The sequence below is a fragment of the Martes martes genome (genome assembly GCF_963455335.1).
Source record: "Martes martes genome assembly, chromosome: 9".
NCBI classification, from domain to species: Eukaryota; Metazoa; Chordata; class Mammalia; order Carnivora; family Mustelidae; genus Martes; species Martes martes.
The window spans coordinates 82,138,398-82,150,703 of NC_137896.1; the positions used below are offsets into that span (position 1 = coordinate 82,138,398).

Below are 12,306 nucleotides of genomic sequence, written 5' to 3' on the forward strand. Positions count from 1 at the left end.
GAATAGATCCAACAAGCACATCTATAATACAAAGTAAACTATGATTTTATTGTGAAATTCTCATAGATGGAAAAATTAAATTGAATATTTATTCTGTCCATTTCATTTTACAATAATCTTACCACTTATTTTTGTACCATGTATTTCAGTTGCCTGTTTAGTGAAAATAAAGAAACCTATCATTTTTGGCTTGGTTTTAGTTTAAATTTTATCACTGGATTAAAGATCCCACCATAAAAAGTGTTGCCAACAGCCACATCCCAAGTGCCTAAGTAGAGAATGTTTTGGCTGCTGTTTCAACCCCAAGGAAACAATCTCTGACTTCTATCACCTCAAAAATGTCATCGTTAGCAAAAGGTTTTTGTTTCCCACAATAAAAACAAACCTTAGGATCTTTAAGGTCCTATTTAACAAAATTTCACTTGTGCAAAATTCCACTGAAATAAATACATTTTTCTCATTTATCATTCCCACCTAGCATTTGTGTTTTCAGTTAATTTTTAGGGATATAATTCCTAAAATTAGGGCCATCAATAGTAAATTTCCTGCTTCTACTTTAATGCTTTAACTCTCCTCCAACCTAAATTATGTAATTCTGGAGGATAAAATAGTTTGACGTGTGACTCAGAGCATGGAAGAAACAGTATCAGCACACACACAATTTAGTCTGATCACTTGCCAATTAAGAGAGGTGTGCTGCTTTCCACCTCTACCACAGAACAAAATGTTGATTGATGAAGCCATTTCAAATGGTTTTAGAGAAGGAGCAGAGATAACAGACTAGGTAGCATACATTCTAAACTTGTTTACCATTCAACTTAGTCTCCCTGAACCACTAGGCTTGGTTAAATCCCTATACAACACAGAAGCCACCCTAGGTCATATACTGGGTATATTATCTGGAAAGCATATTGGATGCTGCTCTAAGATAGGTCTATAGTGCCCTGGTTGCACACACAAATGGCTGTTTTGAGTATAATGCAAGGCTCTATTTCCCTTTAACCATAAGAATTAAAACAATACTTATCACCATACAGTTTGATATTACTTCCAATAAGTACAATATTTATTAAACATATCTTCAGTTGTTTTGTTACATAGTGTGCAACAAATTACAATATTCTGCAGCCACAAATTATATGCAGAGTATGAAGAAACTATTAATCAGATAGTGTAATCTTTCCGTTTATAACTCTACAAGGAAGAACTAGCAAATCAGATCTTACATATAACATCTCACTAAACTTTATGCATGGAAAGTGACAGACACTGGTTGTGCTGTTTGATACAAAATGGCTGAACTTCATCTTCAGAAGACTAAACCTGACATCTAAACATGCCAATATAAACATCAAAACAAAATATATTCTAACCAACCACGGGAAACAGTCTGGTATCAGGAAAGCAACAAGGATTACACACATTATTTTATAAACCAGCACACAAAGGTTTAAAACAGTTCTGAAAATGAAGTTAGCTGTCTTGAGTCAAGGGAATAAAAAAAAAGTCAGTATTGACCATTTACAATCTCTGACCTTTGTGGAGACGGTAAGAATCTGTTGTAGTGCAGCTACATACAGTACAATTCAGGCAATTTTGTTTTTTCACTTGGGTTCAGATTGCAAATTCATTGCTGTGAGAGAAGGACGGAGGCAAATTTTAGCAGCAACCTCCACCTGACTGCTTGACTGGAGTGCTCTGAATTTTCACATTGGACTTCTCTGCACCACCAGCTGTTGCTCCAGGACCCATTCGCTTTTTAATCTCAGCTGCCATCGTCATGAAAGACTGTTCTACATTCGTTGCGTTCTTAGCACTGGTTTCCAAAAATGGAATTCCAAGGGAATCAGCAAATTCCTAAGAGAATAGTAAGGCTTAATTAACACTGAAATTTTTTTCCCACTTAGTACTTTCCTAGCATCTGAAATGGGGACTGAGGACAGACTGAAGTTTACAGAATCCAGACAGACACTGCCCTGACTGTAAAGGCTGTCAGCTGGTTGCGGCTGTTGGGTGACTCCATACCCACACATCATCCCAATTGAACACCCAGTTCACATTCAGTTTGAAAATCAAAGCTGAAACATACCTTTGCTGTTGTGTAGTCTACTACTTTCTTTGTGGTCAGATCGCATTTGTTCCCTACCAACAACTTGTTGACGTTTTCACTGGCATAACGGTCTATTTCCTGCAGCCACTGTTTAACATTATTGAAGGACTCCTAAGAAGACAGATGTTTTTAAGAATGATCATACAATTCTAAACACAACCACTCTAAATAAGCAAGTAAAAACCAAGGGTCTTTTCCTGGCCTATGAAGAACTAGTGAGACAGCTCTAGCTACAAAATAACAACTGCAGTGCTGGGAAGGAAGTGAAGTGATACATTAAAATGACTATCAGTACCTATATGAAAAGAGATTAGAATGTGAAGGCTTAAAGAGAGAAATACAGTTCAATAAGCTACAGCTCAAATTAAAGATTTTAGCTATTTGAAAGAGCAAGCACCAGAGAGCACAAGAGCAGCAGGCAGAAGGAGAGGGAGAAGGACTATGACCTGAGCCAAAGGCAGATGCTTAACTGACTAGCCACTCAGGCACCCTAGAATATGCAATTTAAGCACACCTATAAACAGCTGGTTTTTGAAATCTAATAAAATGTTGGTTCATGAACAAGAGCACCTAGTGTTAGAATACTAGATATTATAAAATTAATTAAAGATGCTTGTTTTCTTTTCCAAGACACATTTAATGGAGGAAAATTTTCATACTTAAGTATCTCATGATAATGATTTGAGATTTTTAAAATTAGCATCACTTTTTTCTCCTCCTGACATCACTCATCCAGTACTTTTTTTTAAAAGATTTTATTTATTTGACAGAGAGATCACAAGTAGGCAGAGAGAGAGGGAAGCAGGCTCCCTGCTGAGCAGAGAGCCTGATATGGGGCTCGATCCCAAGACCCTGGGATCATGACCTGAGCCGAAGGCAGAGGCTTAACCCACTGAGCCACCCAGGTGCCCCTCATCCAATACTTCTAATGGCACTGACCAAAGCCTATGATTCTAGTTATCTCCTAATTAGCTACTTCAGAGTTGAGGTAAAATTTAACATTTGCCACGAGAAAAATAAATTCTAATATTCAAAGTTTACCTTCATTCTTTGATAGAAAAAAAGGACCCTGAAATTTTCTTTCTGATCAAAAGAACACTCATGGCCCCTGGACCACCATCTTTACACTATCTCTATACCCCCTACATTATTTCAACAGCTAAACTTAAATACTCATATTTTTTTTTTCTTTTAAAGATTATTTTAGAAAGAGCATGCTCACGTGGGAGGAGGGCTCATGCAGGAGGAGGGATGGGAGGATAGACGGAGGGAGAGAGGACACAAGACATTCTGCTGAGCATGGAACTCCATTTAGGGCTTGATCCCAGAACCCCAAGATCATGACCTGAAACCAAGAGTCGGCTGCTCAAGAGACAGCCATCTAGGTGCCCCCTCACTGTCCTCTTAAAAATCCTCCAGGGTACCTGGGTGGCTCAGTTATTAAGCATCTGCCTCCAGCTCGGGTCATGATCCCAGGGTCCCGGGTTCGAGCCCCACATCAGACTCTCTGCTCAGCAGGAAGAATGCTTCTCCCTCTGCCACTCCCCCTGCTTGTGTTCCCTCTCTCGCTGTGTCTCTGTCAAATAAATAAAATCTTTAAAAAAAAATCTTCCTCCAGCTCATGCCATTTCTGAACTGTATCCTCCACAGGCAAAGACCTTTAATCTCACTTTTGGGAACTAAGAGGTTTAATTACTAACAAGTAAGTTCCTGCTAATACTTTGCACCAAGAACACAGTATACACTGAACAATCCACAGCTCCCTACAAACTCTTGCCAAAATGATCAAAAAGTTAGTTGGTAGTAAATATAAGGAGAGTCCCTTGAAAGCAAACATAAAACCAATTACTAAATTTCCTATTTACTAAATGAAAAAATAAAGGAAAATATAAAATTTTGGTTGGCCAATTTATTAGATATTCAAATAATGGAGGGAAGAAAAATACCAATGTACCTGTTTTAAAAAGAGTACTGCTTTAAATGTTTTTCAATGTGACTCATTTATATCTGGGAGTAGACAAAGTATTGTGCCATGTAAATAACACTGATGCCATATGTACAAAGTGAAAGAATCTGAAATTTATCAAGTAGGAACTTTTTACTTTGTCACAGCAGCACGGTTTCCTCCTGGAACTTACCTGATCTGTCACATCATACACAACTATGATGCCATGGGCTCCTCTGTAATAACTGGAGGTGATTGTTCGAAATCTTTCTTGGCCTGCTGTGTCCCACTGTTAACAAAATAATCAAGAAATCAAAACAATTACATTAAACAAGAGTTGGGGGAAAGGGCAGGAAGAGGGAGGAGAGTTTAAAATTTACATAGTTTTGGAGATTATCAAGATTTGACATGGAAACATTAACCCTCAATACTCACACTCCTAAACTGCATGCCAAATACCTGAAGATTCAGAAAAGAAGGTAATGCCTTAATTTAGCTTGCTGTAATGCTCCCAGTAAACTTATTCAAAAACTGTATCAGGGACACCTGGGTGGCTCAGTGGGTTAAAGCCTCTGCCTTCGGCTCAGGTCATGATGTCAGGGTCCTAGGATTGAGCCCCGCATTGGGCTTTCTGCTCAGCGGGGAGCCTGCTGCTCTGCCTACTTGTGATGTCTCTCTGTGTCAAATAAATAAATAAAATCTTAAAACAAAACAAAAACTATATCATACTTTTCATATTCCCTATAGCCCTTAGCACTGTGCAAGGCATTCAGTATGAATGCAGAGACAGGTTGACTCAATTAGGAAAGCTGCTGGCCTCACACCCGGTTAACACTGTATCCTTTCACAAATAAGAGAGAATCACTTGTTAGCACATGCACTGAAAGGACCTACTTCGGATAACTACTAGTCAAGATAGCACTTTGACTATCTCAGTAAGATACTATCTCATTGCTAGGAAAAACAATGTAAGATGATTCCATATCTTATAAAACTCATTTTAAGATCCATTTACCACACTTCAACCATATAGGCTCAAGCAATGAAAACAAATGCTTATGTTGTTACATTAAAATTCTGGGTTTAAAAAACTAATTGTTAAAAACATCAAGAGGCAAACTCAACTGTTTAAAAGCCTTGGTTTTAAGGACAGCAATGAGAATTTTGTTTGAATTACTCCTAGTCAATGGACTTTTTTTTTTTTTTAGATTTATTTATTTGATAGAGATCACAAGTAGATGGGGGGGGGAGCAGGCCCCCCTGCTGAGCAGAGAGCCCGAAGTGGGGATCAATGCCAGGACCCCGGAATCATGACCTGAGCTGAAGGCAGAGGCTTTAACCCACTGAGCCACCCAGGTGCCCCTAGTCAATGACTTCTTAAAATATTTGTGTAATCAGAATAGCTAACTACCCCACTAAAAGAAATTGGTTAAAGATAATACTGATGGGGAAATAGCACAATGGTTACTTAATGGTTACCATTTTAAAAAATGGACTCGATGCCTAAGACAAATAGAGATTAAAAAGCAACAGCCCCCTTTTAAAAAAATTAAATATTTTATTTTTAAGCGATCTCCACATCCAGTGTGTGGCTCAAACCTCACAACCATGAGATCAACAGTCCATCAACCCAGCCAGCAAGAAACCCCAATAGCCTTTAAAGGGAGGAACTGTAAAGTTTTGGAATATATCCATCAACCTGACATTGATGCCCCTAACATCTTAAATGGCAAAACTAAAGGTTCAGGAACACTCAGTGAAACCACTTCCTTTTTTTTTTTTTTTTAAAGACCCAGCCCACACAGGGGTATTAAAAACAAGTTGCAATTTGGGGAAAATGTGAATACAGACTGGATATTAAGAGTACATTATGGCATTAGTGTCAATTTTTTTAGATGTGAAAATGGCATTACATAGTAAAATAGAGATGCACAGTCAAGTATTTTTGGAGTAAATGTAATGTCTGTAATTCAGCATGCTCCAGGAAAAAAAAGAATGAAGCAAATAAGGTAAAATGTTAACAACTGTTAATCTAAAGCAAACAAACAAGTCACCACAGCTTCATTACCTCTACTGTCCAAAGTGCTAAGCTTGAGAGCACAGAAGACTATTTACATGTACAGTTTAAGTGAGGAGCCTCAAATTCTTTCAGGACATCCATGGAGAAGCATAAGCTTTGGAGTCAAGGCAACCTGACTTCAAAACATCAAACCTACATTCCTAGTTATTTAACACGAGGGAAAGTCACCTAACAGTTGTCCTCAACTACAGATCCTAGGTATCACTCACCTTATAGAACTGCTAAAGGGGTTTAAATGAACTAATGTTTGTAAAATGCCTAGCCTGATTACAGAAGCTGCTCCATAAAAAAATATTAGTTCCCTTCTCCACCCACCAACCCTTTCACAAAGAGAGCAAAGTTAGACAAGAAAAGGAAGACACTATTTCTGAACAAACACTAACGTAAATAATTGTCTCCTTGCCACTGTGAAAACTCCTGTGACTTCTCATCCTAACAGTACTTTCCTCTCCAACTGGTCACTCCTTGTATCTAATTCTCATTAACCCTTGTAATCACAGGGTAACTGATTTTTCCATATTTATCTCTCCCACTGAAATGGCATCTCTTCCTGCGGGGGCTCTGTTTCCTTCATGTCTGTAATCTTGCATCTATCTTTGAATGGATTAATTATGAGAAAAGGGCATGAATCCTGAAGTGCAGGGGAGAAAAAAATTCAAAGTCCAAATCAAGAGAAAATTTACTCCATGTAGTCCACACTGGGGGAATCTATCTCATATTTGATTTTAGGAATTACATTTTAATGAAAGGCACTCCTATAATGTGCAAGAGTGACCCAAATTGTAAAAAGTTCTGGAAGCATGCTTCCAGAAAGGAATGACTGACTTCAGAGGTAGAAGTCTGTGATAAGATCAACCTAAAGGGCAGGCTGCCAATAGAAAATGAATTAATCATGTTTAGGTGGCCCCGAAAGGCAGAGGAATGAGAAATTAAAGGAAACTGGCTTCAGCTCAATATAAAGAATTAACAATCAGAAGTTATTTATAAATGGAACCAGCTGCTTTGAAAAATGGTGAACTTACCAGAAGTATTAAAAAAAAGGCACCAGATAGGAAAAGGAAATTCCTACTGAAGATGAAAGGCAGACTGAGCGACTGACCTGTAAGATGCCTTCTAGCCACAGGAAAGGAGCAATAAATGGATGTTTCACAAATACACACTCAAACCCCTTATGAGCTCAATGATCACACATAATATAATCATTTCACACCAGTAACTAAGTTAGACAGCTGGGTACATCTTTTTTTGCAATATTCTTTGTGGTACGAAGTATAAAGTTGGCACTCTACATAAAATGGGAAAAATCAATATGGAAGGTTATCTGTTCACTGGTTCAGAGTAAGCTCTCTGATAACCATATCCTTGCAAGTCCTATTTTGTAGTATTAAGTATGCTCCTTTTATCGAAATCCAGTTCTTTTGTAATGTACCTTCTTTTTTCTTATCAAAGGCAGATGAAAAAAGGGAACAACTAAAAAACAAACTGTCAAACATCCATTTATTTGAGTATGTCACATAACCAGTGACATTTATGTAATGCCCAAAAGTTTACAACAGGCTTTTACACACACATTATTGTATCCACAGACACAGAGCTACTGGATTTGGTTCTCACAACTACCTTGTAAGTTAGTAAATCAAGTATCATCATGGTCATTTTAGAGCTAAGAAATGGAGTCCCAAGAAAAAAGCTCAACTAAGTTAAACACACGACTCTTTGACAATATATACCAGAGTGAGGATAATATATTCAAGTTTTCCAACTCCAAATCCAAAACTCCTTTTGGCAGTCAGTGGTTCTCTATGTTACCTTGTATGAAGAGTCAATACCAAAAGAGACCCAGAAATTAATGCTTTTGAAGACCAATGATATGCCCACAGTTGTAATGCCCAAACCCTATATAAAGGTGATACAACTGAACTACTACCATTGCCTGTTTTTTTTTCTTTTTAAGATTTTATTTATTTATTTGACAGAGATCACAAATAGAGAAGCAGGCAGAGAGAGAGGAGGAAGCAGGCTCCCTGCAGAGCAGAGAGCCCGATGCAGGACTCGATCCCAGGACCCTGGGATCATGACCTGAGCTGAAGGCAGAGGCTTTAACCCACTGAGCCACCCAGGCGCCCCTACCACTGCCTGTTTTTAGTTCAGGGTTGGGGATGGAATGAATGATAAGGGGGCTAGGATGGCACAGAGACACAAAATACTGAGGAAAGCCAGCTGTAAGTCACTTGGTTCTACCAGTAACTGCGGGCAAGTCATTACATCTCTTGGCATTAGTTTTCTAAGCTGTAAAACTATTTCTGAACAAACACTAACATAAATGTTAAAAAGCTAAATTCCTTTCCAATAATTCTTGTTTCTACAGAGTTGGTACATACAGTCTAATAAATAAAAAAGAACTAAATAAAACTCTCCAACTAACCACATATGAAAACCCTTTCCTAAGGTTTCTTTTACTGTTCCAGGGTATTCAGCACAGTAAAAGACATCAGGAAAAGCTCAATCTACTTTGACTATTAAGACAAGGTAAACTTCAACTGAGAGCCCCACTCCCCCCACTGATAAAAGCACAAGAAAAAACTAGGACCAAGTATAACTTACAACATGTATTTCTTTATGAACATAAAATTCAACGAGAGAAGTCATTTTTAATCTAAACAATTCTTATTCTACCATTCTATCACAGGTGCATGATTAAGATCCTTTATATTTTAGCATATTAAAAAGTGACAATACATTTTAAATTTACCAAAATGATTTCCCGAAACAAATTCTAGTTTAAAAATGACTTACTATTTGAAGCTTGATTGTTTTCCCATCTAACTCTATAGTTCTTATTTTGAAATCCACACCAATTGTGCTGATGTAGCTTTCTGTATATGTATCATCCTGAAGGGAAAAAAAGTCAACAAATAAAATTAATGTTCAATAGAGGAAATAAGAAAATATAATGTCAACTTATATCTACAAAGTTTGATAAAGTTTATAAGCCGTAACATGTTGAGAACAGCTACTTCATCCCACTCCAGTACTCAGCTCATGTTCTGACTACAATACACTATTTAATAGCAGTTTCTTCTTAGGATTTTCTCAATAGCTGTTCTTTAATTTTACCAAACATCTCTAGGCAAATTCTTTACATACATCATATCAAAAAAGGTTTTATTTTATTTTTTTCCCCAAGGAGGTTTTTTTTTTTCCTTAAGCTTGTATTTATGTATTTGGTAGAGAGAGCGATCTCAAGTAGGTGGAGAGGCAGGCAGAGAGAGAGGGGGAAGCAGGCTGAGCCGAAGGCAGAGGTTTTAACCCACTGAGCCACCCAGGCGCCCCTCAAAAAAGGTTTTATATTTTCAATGATTACAAATGACTTTTCTAATTGCTAATCAGCAAAATTCTTGCTCCCCTGACCCTCCACCCAATATATTCACCACAAAGAAATGCTCACGTCATTCTCTTCCAGTTTTTTTTAAGAAGTCAATTTTACTTCCTAGCTATGACTTAGATATAATAAAATTGATCAATAAAAATTGAGATATAATACACATACCATAAAATTCATTTTAAAGTGCACAACTCAGTAGTTTTTAGTATATTCCCAAAGTTATATAATCATTACCATAAATTTAACTGCAGAATGTTGTTACCACCCTGAAAGCAAACCCTGTTCCTGGTAGCAGTCACTCTCCATTTCCTCATCTCCCCTTTGACCCCAGAAACCACTACTGATGTAATTTTTGTCCCTGTGGCTTTGCATATTCTGGGCATTTCATGTGAATGGATGTGGCCTCTTATGTGTGGCTTCTTTCACTCAGCATAAAGTTTTCAAGGCTCATTCATGTTACAGCATGTACCAGTACTTTGTTCCTTTTTATGGCTGAATAACATTTTGTTATCCATCAGCTGATGGACATTTGGGTTGTTTCCACTTTTTGGCTACTGTGAATAATACTGCTATGAACATTTGTGCACAAGTTTTTGTGTGAATAATGTTTAACCCAATAATAAACTTTTAAAATTATACCTGTTTTCCTCAAGTATCTGTTATGACATTCAGAATGGAAACAAAACAACTTTTTTCTTTAAAGTGAAAATGTGGGATGCCTGGGTGGCTTAGTCTAAGCGTTTGCCTTTGGCTCAGGTCATGATCCCAGAGTCCTGGGTTCAAGTCCCATATCAGGCTCCTTGCTTGGTGGGGAGCCTGCCTCTTCCTCTTTCCTCTGCCTGCCACTCTCCCTGCTTGTGCCCTCTCTCTCTGACAAATAAATAAAATCTTTAAAAAAAAAGTGAAAATGTTTGTGAAAAGATATGTGAATGGAGAGATCAGGCTATCACCACCTAAACCCACTGAATAATCTAAGCCAGCACAAAGCAACACTTAGCAGGTACTCTGCCAACAAAGATGGGCCTAAATCTATTAAGAGCAGCCCTACTGGGGCGCCTGGGTGGCTCAGTGGGTTAAAGCCTCTGCCTTCGGCTCAGGTCATGATCTCAGGGTCCTGGGATCGAGCCCCACGGCGGGCTGTCTGCTCAGCGGGGAGCCTGCTTCCTCCTCTCTGCCTGCCTCTCTGCTTGCCTCTCTGCCTACTTGTGTCTGTCAAATAAATAAATAAAATCTTTAAAAAAAAAAAAGGCAGCCCTATCAAACAGAACTCTGATGATGAAAAGGTTTTATAAACTGTGCTAGTCAATATAGTAACCACTAGCTAGTGAGAATAAGGAACCGAATTTTAAATTTAATTAATTTAAATGTAAAAAGCCACAGGGCTAGTAGCTACCATAAGAGCACAGTTCTGGGGCTTCCAATTACAGTAACAGGAGTGATAAAGGAACAAGTTTAAAGTCACCACAAAGAAGCAAAGTGACAAATCTAAAATGTTGGATAATCTATATGAGGAACTGCACAGGTTCCGCCAAAAGTAAAAGACATGAAAAATACCTAAATAAAAAAGGGGGTTGGAAAAACTCTAAAAAATTGAGCAGCAAACAACCAAATGGGATGTATAGACCATGTCTGAATCCTGATTCAAAGCAACTGTGATACCACACTTCTGAGACAATCAGCGAAATTTATTTTGTAAGCTGACAATGACATTGTTATAAGAAAATATCCAGTTTTTATTCATTTTTAAAAAGATTTTAAGTAATTAAAGCAGCGTGGGCCTTGAACTCACAACCCCAAGATCAAAGGTCACATACTCCACTAACTGAGCCAGCCAGGTACCCTCAAAATGTCCAATTTTTAGAAATGCATTGTGAAAAGTATAAAGGAGTGAAATGACATATTTGGGATTCGCATTACAACACTCCAAAAAAGAGTAAAGGAAGAAATGAAAACAGTGTGGGCAAGTCTCCATAATGTTGAATGTAGTATGTCCATGGAATGAAAACAAAACAGATCTCTTAGGAAAAACTGTAAAATGTGGGGTGCCTGGGTGGCTCAGTGGGTTAAGCCTCTGCCTTCAGCTCAGGTCATGATCTCAGGGTCCTGGAATTGAGCCCCACCAGGGGCTCTGCTCAGCAGGCAGCCTGCTTCCCCCTCTCTCTCTGCCTGCTTCTCTGCCTACTTGTGATCTCTGTCAAATAAATAAATAAAATCTTAAAAAAAAAAACAAACTGTAAAATGTGTCAGAGTTCCAAGTGGCTAGAGGTAGCCATGTTGACTTCCTCATATATTCACATTTATACACATGCAAAAATCACTGGGTAAAAGGATATTTTTAAAGCATTGAATGAAATTTGACAAAATGCTGGTTACCATTACTAGGTATTCATTTTTTAAAAAATCTTACTTCTTTCTAAATGAGTGCCTAATAAGTATCAGGTATGACAGAAAGTGAACGAAGAACAAAGTGAGTGCAATAAATATTCACTTAGCACTCCAACATGACATGTATTTTGCTGTAAATACTATTAATGCTTTGTTAGAATTCTTACTTACGTCCCTAAAATTTGCCTTACTTGCATGCCTCTGAGCCACTGCACATTCTCTTCTGTCCAAATTTTCAACATTTCTTTATGCATACCTCCTAATCCCCAGCCCCTAGGTCACAATTTTTATTTATTCTTGGATTTTGAGCTCAGGAAATACTGACTGTCCAAACATTCTTTTTTTTTTTTTTTTTTTTTAAGATTTTATTTATTTATTTGACAGACAGAGATCACAAGTAG

At 37.8% G+C, this 12,306-nt stretch overlaps 1 protein-coding gene across 1 annotated transcript in view; it reads right to left on the minus strand.

Annotated features, from left to right (window-relative positions):
- Positions 1–27: 27 nt before the first annotated feature.
- RAB1A (RAB1A, member RAS oncogene family) overlaps positions 28–12,306 on the minus strand; it is a 31,793-nt gene continuing 19,514 nt past the window's right edge. The window contains exons 3-6 of the mRNA XM_080813029.1: positions 8,932–9,027; positions 4,249–4,344; positions 2,090–2,221; positions 28–1,857 (exon numbers count right to left, since the gene is read on the minus strand). Of these exons, the coding sequence (XP_080669155.1) occupies positions 1,660–1,857; positions 2,090–2,221; positions 4,249–4,344; positions 8,932–9,027 (522 nt within the window). The 3' untranslated portion in view covers positions 28–1,659. The remainder of the gene's footprint in view (positions 1,858–2,089; positions 2,222–4,248; positions 4,345–8,931; positions 9,028–12,306) is intronic.